Below are 16512 nucleotides of genomic sequence, written 5' to 3' on the forward strand. Positions count from 1 at the left end.
ATGTTTATGCAAGGAATTATTTCCTGGGATTCATGGACCTGGAACATGGTGCTTAGCTCTTTACATGTGGTTGTTATTGTTAGTTTGCAATTTGGCAATGTTCTCTATCATGCAAAACTGTGAACTAAAATTCTATCGAGCTAAACTGCTGCTGCATGCCATGTGAGCGAACCTGACCATGCATTCTTTTTGCAACATTGCAACAATTCTAAATTGCAAGATTTCCAGCTGTTTAATTGAAAACGAGGTAGATATTTGTCAAAAAGCCTATGCACAAGCCCCAGGGAGAGAGGACTAAACTACCAGACCATCTCATCTCTGTAGCTGGCCAGCCGGGTTCCTATTTCACAGCCAAACCAAATGAATACAAAATCTAATGCTCAAATATCTTATGCTCAAAGGAACAACATGCTACTTCCAGTTAGTAATAAAAATTAAAATGTACCATTTTCTCACTTCTACAGTAGCAGGATGTGCCAGTGAAGTGACCTTTGCATTATGCAATACTCTAATTCTAATAAATTCTCTTTGAATCTCCAAAATGCCAGATGGACTTTCACAAACTTTTTAAACCTTTTAACACAGTACAAAATACTGTACTGCAATTATTCTTGTTAATATTTAGATTTTTTTATAATAGTTAAATAGTAAATAGATTTGTTGCAAAAATGAATATTTTATTCTATATTTTATACAGTTATAGGAATTAAAGACTCTTTAAATTATTAAATTCTAGGTATTTCTTCCACAATCAATTGATGATTGAATAATGAAGGTGGTGGCAATTATAATCTAAAGGGACAAATCTCTATTTTGGAGGACAAGATTAAAAAAAAAAAAAAACTCCTATTCTGATATCACAGTGACCCCTTAAATGTGAGCTACTGTATAGCAACGATCATGTTTGATCTACATATTGTCCGGCAAAAGTACCCTAGATCTAGTGTTATATTACTCCACATGTTGAGGTAACCTTTTGTGAAAGCCTCTCTACAAACAACAATATCTCAACAATGGGCTCTAAAAACTGAAACACTTGAATTAACAGTTTATAATCACCAGTACTAACATCATTACCAGCAACCACACAAAACCACTGACACGAAACTCTTATAACCAATCAGAAAGCTGCATGTTGAGATGTGGAACCCCAGCCGGTAGTTGCAGAAATCAAAGCATGCTTCAGCCCTCCACCCAAAGCATAGTCTCATTCCTCCATCCCCAGAGAGGGAGGGCACATAGCCAATACGAGAAGAGAAAACGGGAAATGATACAAAAATAGGGATGGTACAACAAGGGTGGGAGCAACACTAGGGGGTGTTCTAGGCAAAGCAGGGGTGGAGGTGGGGGTCAACAGCTTAATGTTTATCGTGGGTATACCTCTGTTGTTCTATTCACCATCATCTATGTTGAGACGTGAGGAAAGGAGAGAATGGGCAGTTAGTGAACACTGACAGGTAAGCGAAAAACAAAGAAACAAAAGACACATATCTAAAAAAAGGACTAAGTGTAGGTGAGTGAGTTAGAGGAAAAAATAACACATAAATCACAATTAAAAGCAAAACATATACAGTATATGATAATCTGCTCTTGATTACATTATAAAAGAAGGTGTGTGCATAAGAAATACATTTATTTGACCAGCATGATTCTGTTTCAGTAAGAACCTTGGGATTTAAATGAAATAAGTGATAGACACAGGGAAAAAAATTGTGAGTAAGGGCGCCTTTTAAACAGACCTTGGACTCGACATCTGCATTGTGGTCATTCTGAAGGAGCAGAGCTGCAGATTTGGTGTCATCCTTGCGGGCTGCGATGTGGAGTGCAGGCAGACGGACTTTACCTTTCGTGTCGTTCTCTAACAACAGAGAAACCACCTGATCATGACCCTGCTGCAGGGCTACGGCTAACGGCGTAAAACCATCCTAAAGAGAGGAAGAGAATTAGGCTAAATTATCAATTTATATACCTCATTTTACATTTACTACTGTATTTTGTTTCACAATATATACAATACCATTTGTAAACACTACTCTAAACTAAAGGTTTGGGGTAATACTTTTTTGAAAGAATACTTTTATTCAGCAGCTATGAATTAAATTGATCAAATGTGAAAGTAAAGACATACTTTATTTAAAAAAAAAAAATGGAATGGTTTCCACAAAAAAAAAGAAGCAGAACAACTTTTTCAACATTGGTAATATTAAGAATTACCAAATCAGCATATTAGATTGCAACACTGAAGACTGAAGTAATGGCTGCTGAAAATTCAGCTTTGCTGTCACAGGAATAAATTACATATTAAAATATTTATTTTCAATTTCAAAAATATTAAATAATATTATGCAATAATTCACAATATTACTGTTTTTACTGCATTTTTGTTCAAAATAGAGCTTAAGTAAGCATAAGAGACTACATTCAAAAAGATTAAAAATCTTACCCCAAAACTTTTACTGTTATTTATATTTATATATTGTGAGAATATATGTTAGGAGTAGGAAGCAGTTATCTGTGAACTGCTCAAGGTCGCTCCAGCCTACTTCAGTAATCAATAAAATACTCTCTCTCTCACACACACACACACACACACAAACCTCTGTGGCAATGCTCTGGCTGGAGTTGTTCTCCAGGAGGAAGCGCACCACATCCAGATGGTTTTCCTGTGCAGCCATGTACAGTGGGGTAAAGCCATTCTGAAACAAACATTACAGTAATGTTATACATACATTTAAATTATATACTGGAAAAATGTTATACAGTTATATTTCAAGATGCCCTATAATATATATAAACTGTAAACATAAATATTAACCCCCCCCCCCCCCCCCACCTCTCAGCAAAGAAAAGTCAATCAGAAATGAAGATTTTTATTTGAATTACTTCATAGGCATGAAACATGAACCATTGCTGCGGTAACCAGACAGCCAGGCTGCCATGGCAAATCTGTCATTCTTAATATTTTTTAAATCATCTAAGATTTCCCCGGAGAGGACAGACCCCCATTACACCCCCTACCTTGACCTCAGTGACCCTGTTCCCATGGCAACACAGAGATGCTGACAGTGCAGGTAGGAGAGGACAATACTTTGTGATGATGGAGCATCAAGCAGAGACACAGACTCCCTTCATCATGTTTATCTATTCTATGTCTTAACATTTTATCTTTGAGTTCAAAATCTGGTTCTTTTCATTTTATGTGTACATGTCTAATTCAAATGCCGTTAGTTTTGTGATGGCACACAGTAACTTCCTTGCTCCTTTGACACAAAAAGCCATGTAAACAAACTCCCATGCAAAAGAAATAAATATCTTATTCCATTTACTGAAACTAAATCTGTAAAAATGCATCATTCAGCCATAATCACATTAACATATGACTGCTTACATGAACAAACATCAATTCTGTAATAATACTGAGCAACAATCCAATATGCAGAAATCGACTATACATTTTTATAGGTCATAGAGAGGATAAAAACAATAATGAAAAATCAAAATTATGAATTATTTGGCACAAAAGAATCTGATCTGCCACAAAAATGACACAATAAAAGGCTGCAAAGTAATAGAATATGTCCCTTTTTACCAGTGTTTACATCTGTATGTACTGTGTAGAGCTCAGTGCAGGAAATAGTATTATTACTGGCACTCTAGTAATTTAGGTGGCCTTCATAACTTACTGAGCTCAGGTTTAAAGCAGTGTGTGTGTGTGTGTGTGTGTGTGTGTGTGTGTGTGTGTGTGTGTGTGTGTGTGTGTGTTTGTGTGTGTGTATTTTTTTTTGTGTTTGTTTGTGTTTTAATTTGGTGGTAGTTTAAGATTGTAAGTGATTTGGATTGTAGGTGAGCTGGATTGTAGAAAAGATTGATTATGTGTGTGTGCGTATAAAAGTTTGTGGAGTCTGAAGTCTGTACCTGACTCTGTGCATTGACGTTGGCCCCATTAGTCACTAGCTCTCTCACCACTTCCGCCTGACCCGCCAGGGAGGCAATGTGCAGCGCCGTGTTTCCTTTCTAGATTAGAGTAGATGGAGAAACAACAGTGAGAGAGAATGAGTGGCATCTCTCGATTAATCTCTCCACCAACTGTTTGTATCACCCCCATCTAATGGAAGCTTTTGTCCCACTGGCGTGCCCCCAACCACCATTCCGCCCCCTCTGCCAGAGAAGTGTTGTTTCCGCTGGCCTGTAATTTACCTCCACACACACACTTCATTCCTGTTGAGTGAATGCAGCACTAGAGGCTTTTTATACCCAGTGTGAACATGCTCACTGGAGCAGAGATATCATGTGATATCAAACAGAAATACAAACGTCTCCTTGAGCTGGAGGCTCAGTGTGTGTGTGTGTGTGTGTCAAACTGACCTTGGTTGCTGCATCTACGTTGGCGCCCAGTTTGAGCAGCTCGGCCACCACGTCCACATGCCCCTCTTTGGATGCCAGGTGCAATGCATTCAACCCATTCTGAAACAAAATGCAAGTTCTGCTATTGAACAGTATGGATGTGGTGGTCTGCCTGACAGTAGCAGTCCAGTATAAAACAGCCTGCACCATAATGGAAATATATATACATACATATCATATGTAGGCACTGTTGCAAATCACTGCTTAAAAGAATTTAATCAAATATTGTTTTTAACACAAAATTTGACATTTTTGAAAAAATATTTGAAAACAGAATATTAAAAGATTCCTTTAAATTATTATTAAAATGTAGTGAATGTTAATTTAAAAGGTACTATTAATTTGAAAATATTATTTGTTATTTTATTTTTTTTTTGTTTTATTTATTTATTTTTTATATAAACCCACAAGCATTTCACTTTTCTGTTACACCTCACAGAACATCATGAGATATGGCACAACTGTGACAATGTCCTGTAGTAAAACGTTGTGAGGGATTCAGAAAGACTGCTTCCACTGATTCCAACATGGTACATCTTTTCTAATAATCACATTTTCAGCTTTCAAATCCTTTATATCACCAACACATCATTAAATCATAATTTCCAAAACTGTTTTTGTTTTTTTTAATGATTTTGAAATAAGTTTCTTAGGCTCACAGAGGCTGCATTTATTTGATAAGAAATGCAGTAAAAATAGTAATATTATGAAATATTATTATGATAACTCTAGTCTTCAGTGTTACATGATCCTAAAAATCATTTTAATATGCTTATTTTTTGTTCAAGAATAATTTCTTATTATTATTAATGTTGAAAATACTTGTGCTGCTTAAAGGGTTACTCCACCGCAAAATGAAAATTTTGTTATTAATCACTTATCCCGATGTCAATCCAAACCCGTAAAAGCTTCATTCGTCTTCGGAACACAATTTAAGATATTTTAGATGAAAACCGGTAGGCTTGAGACTGTCCCAAAGACTGCCAAGAAAGTAACAGTGTCAAGGTCCAGGAAAGTATGAAAAGTCTCTGTCTTATTTATGTGACAGTCTGTGGGACAGTCTCAAGCCTCCCTGTTTTCATCCAAAATATCTTAAATTGTGTTCCGAAGATGAGCGAAGCTTTTACGGGTTTGGAATGACATGTGGGTGAGTGCAGGGAGGGTGATTTTTTGGTTGAGATATGGGTTTTTATGAATATTTGAATAGAGAGTTATTTGAATATAATGTTAAAAATCAGCATTTATTTAAAATAGAAATATTTTGTAAAATCTCTTTACTGTCACTTTTGATCAATTTAATGACCCCCCCCCCCAAAAAAAAATATCTTAATGACCCCAAACTTTTTAACAGTATTACAACATCATAACCATCATCATCATATAGATATATGGAAGATCAACTGTGTATTCTAAAAGTAAAAATATACAGTACAACATCAGTACAGCTACTGATGGAAATTACATTCTGTTCCACTGTAAATATGACAGCTTACTTCCACCATTCTCTGTAATGATAATGATATTGTTACATCCTGTCACATTGTAACAGAAATGATCTGTACCTGATTACAGATGTTAATGTCGACACCAGTCTTCAGGTAGTCGAGGACCTTCTCAAGGTTCCCTGCCCTCGCTGCCCGCAGGTAACTGCCATTGCTGTCCGGCTGCAAGTAATGAGTGAAAATGCAGGAGTTGATTATTCCAATGACAAGGTCAAAGGTCAAATCCAGGACAACTTAGGTCAAAACCGGATCAAATATGAACAAAACAAACATATTTACAGCTTTCAGCTCATAAAATCACTGAAATGCAAAAAATACTGAAAAAAATTCATACCAACTCCATCTATACTCAGTGCCATTTGTCTCCACAAACACACACACATATCCAGGAAAACATCAGCTTTAGTCTAGCAGTCGATGTCCTACAGGGAAACTATGAAGGCCGTGTGACAGAGGATCAAAATTGCACAGAACACTTAAAAACACTGGCAGTCCATCTCTCAGCAGATATCCCAGCGTTCCAGCTGAAGATCCAGCCAAAAACAGCCCGTCTCTCATCAATGGATATGGAACAGAACACTAAATAATGGCTATTATTCTGACACAGGTTTCCGCCCACTTTCCGTCCAGATCTTTTCAGTCCCTCTCTCAGAATAAGTTTTCTCTTCTCATGCGTATATAAGAAAGAGAGCAGGATTTGGGAGAAAACACAACGTGTGTGTGAGTGTGTGCCTCGTGAATGTGTCTTCCTTCGTCAGCCTCAGTTTGATTCGGGGACACTGCTCTTGACATAAGAGGACAGTGCAAAATTTCAATACATTTTACCTCACTCACACATAAACACACACACTTTAATAAAGAATAGGACAGGGTTATCTCAGAGACACGCTCACATGGGGAATTCCTCCAAATGAGAAGCTGTATTTAGTTCTCACTAAACCCAGGACAAACTCCTCCCCATATCTACCATCAATGTGTGTGTGCTGGCAAGAAGACCTGGAAAGAAAGGTTCACTTTCTAAAAGTTTGACAAGAAGATTTACGGAGATAAATAGCATGTATATTCATCTAGTGACCGAAACACTCAAGAACATATCACACATATGTGCGTTTTTGCAATGGCATGAGTATGCTTCGATATTCTAGCATAAGATTCAAAGCTTATAATGAACTCAAAGCTCATTAGCTAGTCATTTACTCAACCTATTCCACTGGGAAAACCCCCATTTCTTGTGTGTGAGAGTGTTCTTGTATCATTGGACACTTACAGTCTGTGGTATGAAATGATGGATTAAAAGCACATGCAAAAGATGCCTTTGCTCAGAGGGTAATGGTTACGGTAAACAAATTCTGCCCCTCACACACACAATAAAAAAGACTGAGAGAGAAAGGACATTGCGTGTGTGTGGTGGACTTTTCGTGATTTTCTCCTCTTATCTCTGAGTTAATGAGTTTTTCCTTCACTGGAGGATTCTAGCTGGGAAAATAACACCCACCCACACCCACACCCACTAACATATATATATAATCACAAAGAAAATCTGTATTAAATAATGTGAGTGCTTGTGTCCTAATGGATAAGATCTGGATTTCTAACATAAATGTTGTAGGTTTATCTAAAGCATGGGTTGCCAGTGAATAGGAATGACCTCCTGTCCTGTTATCATAGTGCCCTTGAGCAAGACTCTCATACTCCGACTGGATTGTCAGTACGATAAGTACAACGAAAGCTTTAAATGAAAAGTCTGCTTGCCCTTTTATGCTCACCAAGTCTGCTTTTATTTAAACAAAACTACAGTAAAAAGTAATATTGTGAAATGTTAATATAATTTAAATAAACATTTTCTATTTTATTTTAAACTGTCAGTTATTCATCCAATGGCAAAGCTGAATTGTCAGAAGCCTCTCGTCTTCAGTGTCACGTGATCCTTCAGAAATCCCTCTAATATGCTGATTTAGTGAACAAGAAACATTTATTATACTAGCCAAGACTTATTCTTATCAAAACTGCTGTGCTGCTTACCATGTTTGTGGAAACCGTGATATAATTTTCAGGATACACTGATGAAAGTTAAAACATATTTTTTATTTGAAATAAGAATCTTTTGTAACCTTATAAATGTGCTTACTGTCATTTTTGATCAATTTAATGTGCCCTTGCTGAATAAAAGTATTAATTTCTTAAAAAAAAAAATAAAAAAAACACATACTACCCTCAAACTTTTGAACAGTAATATAAACAAATGCTAAACATGCTAAAAAATTGCTACCTTAAAGCATTGACATTGCACACACATAATATCCACGACATGTAAACATTCATATACAACCTACAAAATAGTATCACAGGACACAAACAACATTTCATAAAACTTCTGAACATTTGATTCTAAACTTTACATTACCTTTACACTATTCATAGCGTCAACACAATCTTCACCTCGATTTCGAAAGTTTATCTTCATCTGAACAGATCCTACTTTATCTCTTGTATTTCCTTAGTATTACACAGAAACCACACATGCTTTAGTCACCACAGAAGATGAACATTTTCTCACTAAGCAAAGGTAGTTTTCGTGGGAGGTTGTGAGAAGCTAGGCAAAAACGTCTTAATCTTTACTAAATGCAAACTCTAAGAAGTCCCATTGTGGACACACACACAGGTCATGAATTGCCATTGTGTAGTTATGTTTGCACCTTAAAAAACTGGCGATACTGTAAGTGTTACTTTCTGTAAACCTTAACATTTATTGTTGGTATGTATAGGTTTATATTTGTTTTTTGACAGTTTCTAGAGGTATTTGTTTTAGATGTGCACAGTGGAGCACTTACTAAACACAAGTTTTGTTACACTGCCAGTACATTGCTAAGGTATTTAGAACAATTGTTTGTATCTTGCTTTGCACTTGCCAAGTTGTTCTGGGTGGTTTTTAGGTGGTTTCTCCTTGACTCAAATCAAACAGTACCCACTGCCTAATCTGTCTATGAGATTTCTTCAATTTTTCAATACAACTTCTTCATCTACAAAAACCGTAGTGGTAACAACCTGTGTGTCAAGTGTCAAGCTCTGAATCTTTATAAATGCTCACACTGTATAATCTATCCCAAGCATGGAGATTTAAAAAGCCCTCTCTGTTAAAATAGTAAGCATTAATATTTCAGTGTGGGAAATTCTGTGAACACTGCATGTACAGTACGCACAGTATAGTGGAAACACTCTGTGCTACCTCCCACACACACAGTTACAGACACACAAACACACACCCAGTGGAGTTACGTAAGACATTCTCTAGGGTTCAGCTGTTATTAAAACATCAGAGATACTGGAGTGAAAGAAAGACCTGAGGAAATTGAAGAGAAAAGGTCATAGTTGATAAAAAATTATATGACACTACATCTGAAAACAAAATGTTAATGTCTGTACAGATAATGACACAACATGTGAAAACAAAATGTTAAAGTCTGTACAGCTGTTGTTAATAAAAGAATAAGAGTATTTAAACAGCTGACCCAATAAAACCCTGATCTCTGTCTCGCTGTCTCAATGTATGTTTATTTAGTTGATAGGTAGTGAGTTAGGTTAATTCATGTTCGTGATAGAAAAACATAGCTACCCTGGCTGCAGACAGGGCTACTACACACACACACACACACACACACACACACACACACACACACACACATTCCTGTCCTCAGTCTGAACAGACAACATCAGCACCACTACATGCAGCTACAGTCTTAAAAATAACAAAAATAAAAACAGCCAGAATGAACCATTTCTGATTGGTTTTTGCAGAGGAGTCAGTCAGTTCAGACTGTCTGGGTCAGACATAATGGGCGGCACAGGAAAGAATGTTTCCAAAAGTGAAGCTGCTTGGTATTGTTTAGTTTTAAAATCCCTCCACTCCTTTTAAGCATGTCTGTTTTGATTCTCACTTCACCCATATTTATAACATAACATAACATCCCTAAGACCTAATGGAACCGATTCATATCCACTGTTCCTCATTTAAAGTAAGCTAAATTATTTACCATATTCTATAGGCTTAAAAGATTACAGATGCACCCATGTTGAAATTTTGGCTGTATACCAAGTCCATAATTTATTTATTGTTATGGCTGATAACTGATCTATACTACTTTGTTTTAAAAAAGAAAAGAAACTAAACACTATCATTGCATGAGCACAGCGATTCTTAAAGAAGCAGTGCTCTTCAAGAGAGTGTTACTAAAGGGTTACATTTTTTCCATAATCTATAACTTTCCCTTTAAATTTGAAAACTAGACAGCATTGCAAAATTTAACACTCTATAAGTACAGATACAAGACTGCAACGTCTCTCCAGCCTCAGCATCACAATAAAATTGAAGCCCCATAATCACAATAGTTTAAAGAGGTAGATTCATACAGTCATGAAGGTATAGAGCATTGTAAGGGAAATTAGATAAAGTGGTCTAGAATGGTATTGAACATGGCAAAGAACCTTCAAGTTCCAGGACACTGTGTGCTTGTGTTACCATGCATGCACGCACACACCAAGGTCAGTAAAAAAGCACTAGAGCAAAGGTAGAGTTGAAGAGCCTGACCAGTATGAATGTCAAAATGGTAGTAGTAACACCAACACACATGAAGCAGGTCTAATTTTGCATGTGATACAACCTTGACAACTGAGCCGCTCTTCTTCACATAGACAGTAAGTTACTCTCTGATATCTGTCAGGGCATTTAGCTCTGTAAGATTCTGCAAACAAAATCTATAAATCTGAGCCCAGTGAGACCAGCATGTAAGATTTTGCACCCTTTAGACCGCAGATGAGTTTAAAATTACCAGGAGTGTCAAATATATCATGTATTCAAGAAATATCTTAATAAAAGATTTGAAGGACAAAATCTGACTGGGGTTGAAGCAGATAAAGAGCAAGAGCATTTCAGAGTCTCATACAATGAACCCAAGCATCCTTAACCAACAACCTTCATTTCCAAAAACACCTATTTAAAACAACACACACTTCCCAGCCATTCCCAGTCTTGTTTGTAGAGTACTTACGGGTGACAAATAGTCAGCAGCCTCTTCCACCGCCATTTTTCCTGCAGTCCCACAGAAACCCGATCACTTACTTCTCTAGCTCTGCGGCCAGCAAGGTGCCATTCAGTCATGTGACGTGTGAAAAAATGCCCAGGCAGCAGGATGCTCAAAGACACGCTTCCACATGACGTGTGCACGAGTACAGATACAAGGATACGATGATCCCCGGTACTACAGTAAACACAAAGTCACTTTAAATCCAACCTTCTCTGTTCATCTATTCTCTTTTACAACTTGACCTCTCCTTCTGTATCAAACTAAATCGACTTTTCAGTTTTCTTTCTCTGTTCACAGTTCTGTTTATAAGAGAAGTTTATAACTTCTGCCAAAACGATCTCTCTCTTTCTCTATACAATGCTCCCTCTCTCTTTCTATGTATCCAGTGGGAAACAGCTCTGATTTTCATTTAAAAATGTGCATCATTTACACTGCTGCCATGTTTTTATGAGCTTTGCTCTCTGATTTTCTCTCGCTTTCTGTCATACACAGTGAACACAGAGGGTGGGGGTTTTTGAATAGTGATATGAGGTGCTAAGGGGGTCCAAATATAGCAGCTGAATCCAATGCATTTGCTAATAGGACTCCCTTTCCCTCCGTTCCGCAGTCTCCCCCTCCCTGCAAACCCTCATGTGCATGGTTTTTATTGTCAGAGTGCTTATCTGCTCCCTTTTTGGAAAAAAGAGAGAGAGGGTGTGTGTGTGTGTGTGTGTGTGTGTGTGTGTGTGTGTGTGTGTGTGTGTGTGTGTGTGTGTGTGTGTGTGTGTGTGTGTGTGTGTGTGTGTGTTTGGGACCGCTGGGGGTTGCTTTAATAGGTTGAATGCAGGGTTCATGGTGCTGCTCAAAAAAGGATTAGGAGCATTTCCCCCAGTATTAGGGCCACCGCACCATCATGTAAATACACACCCCAGCTGTAGCTCTGACAATGGGATGAAGTGTGTCACCCGGCATACAGTGACACAGGCTGTGTTGTTTACATACTGTGCTTGCTCTGTGTATCTTAGTGTCTGTTTGAATATACTGTTCTGCTGAATATACTGTTGGGTGTTTGTTTTTTTCCGTTGTGTTTTTCGTCAGTACTGTGCCCATTTGTTTATGGAAAGGGGGAGTGGCCTAGGGCCATGTGTCAGACAGACACATACTGTGTGAACATATGGAGGGTTAACTGCCATTGATTTTACAACAAATGATTTAAGTAAATGATTTCAACAGATACTAACAAACTTTTTACTATTAACACAGGTCATTATCATAAAGAACATTCTCAAAGATAATTAAAAAATTATATAAATTAAATGTACAACAAACACTACCATAATGTGTGGATAATTGACAAATTAAATAATAGTGCTTAAAAATTGAATATTATTTTAAATTATATTTATTTAATTCAAATATATACTACCTTTCAAAAGTTAAGGGTTGGTCATTAAAAAATAATATTCTTTAATTCAGCATGAATGCATTAAATTGATAAAAAGTAACAGCAAAGACATTGGTAATAATAAAATAAAATATAAATTATAAAATAATATATTAATATATTATAAAATAACAAAAGTTTCTTGATCACTGAATCAGCATATGAGAATGATTTATAAAGGATCATGTGACACTGTTCTGTACAGTAATGTAATGTAAACATTAATGGATGAAAATTCAGCTGTGCCATCAATTGAATAAATTACATTTTAAAATATATTAAAATAGAAAACTGTTATTTTAAATTGTAATAATATTTCAAATTGTTACTGTTTTTACTGTATTTTATTTGTAATAATATTTCAAATTGTTATTTTTTTTTATGGATATATATAGATATATAGCTTTGTTGAGAACAAGAGACTTCTTTCAGAAACATAACAAAAAATCATACCATCCCTCAAACTGTATATTTTGTACGTTTTTGCATTTCAGCAATGAAAATTAGATTAATAATCTGAAAACTAAAAATCTATTTAGTAATAAAAACATATATCATGTTCTGGACATGTTTTTGAAAAGCTTTGTATGATTCACCAAGCTTCTTCTTCAAACCACTAAAATACTGTTGTTTAGACATATTTCCTGATACACAACACATCTGCAACACTTTTTTCCCTAAAATTATTTATGTTTGTTATTGTTCTGGTTTCATTCTGGTTTTGGTTACTCTCTCTTTAAAACATATATGTAGAAATATAGACATTCACACAGGCATTCACACATACACACACACTGATTATGCAGAGAGGTATCCCATGATGCTTTTGGGTGCATCACAGGTCTCCTCGTTCTGGGATGGTGGCGTTGCTATGCAACAGAGTAGGAGGGGAGAGAGAATGTGATCTGAAGGAGCTCAAGATGTTCGGTAACCGTGGTGATGGTTTCCCTCAATGACCTCCACCTCATCAGCCACTTACGGGGAGTGTATGAGAACCATCATTCTCTCTCTCTCAAATACAGTCAAACATTCACAAGGGATATACCTGCTTTAAACCCATGGGCACTGAAGGATTTCCAGGCTTTCAGAAATAGGGCAGAATTTTACATTCTAGAAGGACAAATGAGCTCCGCTCCTACATGACGAAATACCAACACAGATTCTGGATGTAGCAATGAATAGTATTTAAGTTAGACTTTTAACTTAGTCTGGATTTGACAGGGTGTCAGTACTGTACCTGGATGTATGTTTGTAATTTGTGATGATGTTGTGTTTGTGTGTGTTCACTGTGTTTGCTGAAAATGTGAATTTTAATGCCAGTCGGCAACAGTCTTTTAACATGTAACGCAGAGTCATGGCAAGAAAAGGTCTATGATGGACACAGGAAATGAGGTGAACAGCACAACAAACACAGAGTGACTGCAAAGAAAAACCAGCAATGATGACATCATCAAAATACGACTGATATCCAGACTCACACTGGACCCTAGTGGAGAGATTCAACACTACTGTCTAGCTCATAAAAACAGATGAACAAAAACATCCATACACTCTCCATTTTTGTTACGTATGAAATGGCCAAATGCTAAAGTAAACATGAAAACAAAACTGACCCTATTTACTTTAATGGTACTGGTTATTTTGTGAATGATTAAGCAGCGCAAGTTATTTAAAAAGATATCATTTTTAATCAAACATAAGAACAACAGATCCAATCAAGTCTGCCCCTACATTTAAAAAAAAAAAAAAAACAATTATGTCATATTACAGAAATAAAATGGGTTCAGGCTGACTTTAAGCCTGTCTATGCACAAATTATGTAAATGTATAATAATAATAATAATAATAATAATATTATTATAACCACCACCAACCACTTAGTCAATTGCTAAGAATACTACAACTACTACTAATAATAATTAATTAGTATTAATATTTAATATATAATATTAATATTTATTATATTTTAATAAGTATTATTCATATTAATATAATATTTAAATAACAATAACAACGGCAATAAATACCATTAATAATAATTGTTATTATTATTATTATTATTATTATTATTATTATTATTATTATTATTATTAATAGTAATAGTAATAATAATAATGAAATATAACATTATTATTATTATTATTAATGAAATGATTTACCAGGTCTACAATCAGCCAATCGACAGATCAATTAAAGAGGAGATCAAAGATGTTGTGAATAGTTCGTGTGAGTTCAGGCAGCTGGAAGCACTGTAAACTCTCTCATGTTCTCTCTGAGGGCAGCAGTTAATGTGTGCCGGCATGCATGAACTTGCGAGTGTGTGTGTCTGTGGGTCTCTGGGGGCAGAACAGCAGCGTGCGACCCAGAATCATGCTTCTACAAGGCATTTATCATTACAGAGCCCAACCATCCTCCATTAAACCAAATCTGACACACACAGTGAGAAAAAAAATTTAAAACCAATTTTCTAAAAATGTGTGTGTGTGGCCTCAGCACCCAGGTGCAGACCGTCTGCAGATGTTGGATGCAATATTGTACACATGCACATATTTAAATCTTACATGTTGTCATTTTATTTAGACAATTGTTTACAATAGCCTATATTTTCTAATCTCAGTGGATATTCATAACACAACCATATCTGGGAACATGCAACTGCCACATAGTTAATAACATACTATCACGTCTATCATTTTTTTGTAGATAATTCTACTTCATCTGGAATTTATTATAATTGGTTTAATGGTATACAGATGATACATAATAGATCTTCTTGACTTGTCATTTTCAGCACCATCTCCATCCAGCTGTGGGACTGTAAGATTTAAAGTGAGGTGTGAAGAATAATCCCAACCCCGTCATTAGGTCAGAGAGAAAAGAGAGAGTCTGAGTGAACAGCAAGGACAAAAGGAGGTAAAAGGGCTTTTCAGGCTTATAAAAATCTTAAAGTATCATACTATGAAGTACTGTGAATCTGGATTAAGGAAGGTAATAAAGGAACTAAATAATGACAAGAGCATGGCTGTAATGTAATGTGGGTGTGTTTAATCATTTGAGTATTAGTGAGACAGTAAGGGATGGAGGAGGCAAGCGAGAATGAGAGAGAGAGCTATGTAAAATTTCTGCAGTTAGTTTACCATGTGCTAGTTAATCTGTGTCCTGTATGATACAAGTCTACAGAGAGAGAATACCAACAAACAGTGTCCAAAGGGTCAGAAAAAGTCCAGAAACACTGTACAGCATTCAATAGACATTATTTAATATATTAATATTAATTTTAAATAAGAGCCAGTTCCACAGGGAGAACTGCATATACAAACAACAAATGATTAGGTGGTGGTTTGTTTATAATGTATGTATAATACAGCTATACTGTAGCTGGTCACTTTTTTTAAGTTTTTTTTTTTTATTATTTGTTTGTTTTTTGCATTGTTTAATCATCTTTTAGCTTTTTGCAATTTTTGGATCAGAAAGATTCTTTAAAGAAATTAATATTTTATCCAGCGAGTATGCATTAAATTGATAACTGAAATGGAAAAAAAAAATGTTAAAAAATATTTTTTAACTTTCTATTCATCAAAAAAGGTATGAATAAAATGGTTTGCCCAAAAATATTCAGCACAATCATTTTGAACATGATAATAATAAGAAAAGTTTCTGGAGTGCTAAATCAGCATATTAGCTGCTGAATCTAACTAAAACAGAAAAAGTTATTTTAAATTGTATAATATTTGTATAACTGTATAATATTTCACAACATTACTCTTTTTATTGTCTTTTTGATCACATAAATGCAATCTTGGTGTGCATAAGAGACTTCTTTCAAAAACATTTAAAAATATTTTTGAACATTGCTTTTATACGTACATAATTAAAAAAAAAATACATAAAAAATTATAAAACCAGTACAAAAGCTTAGACAGAGTCAGAGTTTGTGTGCCAAGATTAAGCCAAATGCTTTAACAAAAATCCCAGAAAACCAGGAGATATGGTTTATAGATTGTCTCATGGCCAGTACTTAAAGGTAACTAACCACATGATTGGAATGCAGAATGCAGGATCAAATCAGTAAACATTCTCGATGAATGACTGTCACATGCTC

The 16512-nt window shown here is 35.7% G+C and overlaps 1 protein-coding gene across 31 annotated transcripts in view; it reads right to left on the reverse strand.

Moving 5' to 3' along the window:
- LOC109053736 (ankyrin-3-like) overlaps positions 1-16512 on the reverse strand; it is a 100990-nt gene that overhangs the window by 55628 nt on the left and 28850 nt on the right. For 21 of the 31 annotated variants that reach the window (XM_042773876.1, XM_042773896.1, XM_042773893.1 and 18 more), the window contains exons 2-7: positions 5967-6068; positions 4366-4464; positions 3916-4014; positions 2598-2696; positions 1740-1925; positions 1381-1404 (exon numbers count right to left, since the gene is read on the reverse strand). In XM_042773876.1, the coding sequence (XP_042629810.1) occupies positions 1381-1404; positions 1740-1925; positions 2598-2696; positions 3916-4014; positions 4366-4464; positions 5967-6068 (609 nt within the window). Of the gene's footprint in view, positions 1-1380; positions 1405-1739; positions 1926-2597; positions 2697-3915; positions 4015-4365; positions 4465-5966; positions 6069-6240; positions 6523-10951; positions 11564-16512 lie in introns of those variants that run through there. The other 10 variants (XM_042773899.1, XM_042773898.1, XM_042773886.1 and 7 more) reach the window with 3 other exon arrangements.

Source organism: Cyprinus carpio, chromosome A17 (genome assembly GCF_018340385.1).
Source record: "Cyprinus carpio isolate SPL01 chromosome A17, ASM1834038v1, whole genome shotgun sequence".
Classification (NCBI taxonomy): Eukaryota; Metazoa; Chordata; class Actinopteri; order Cypriniformes; family Cyprinidae; genus Cyprinus; species Cyprinus carpio.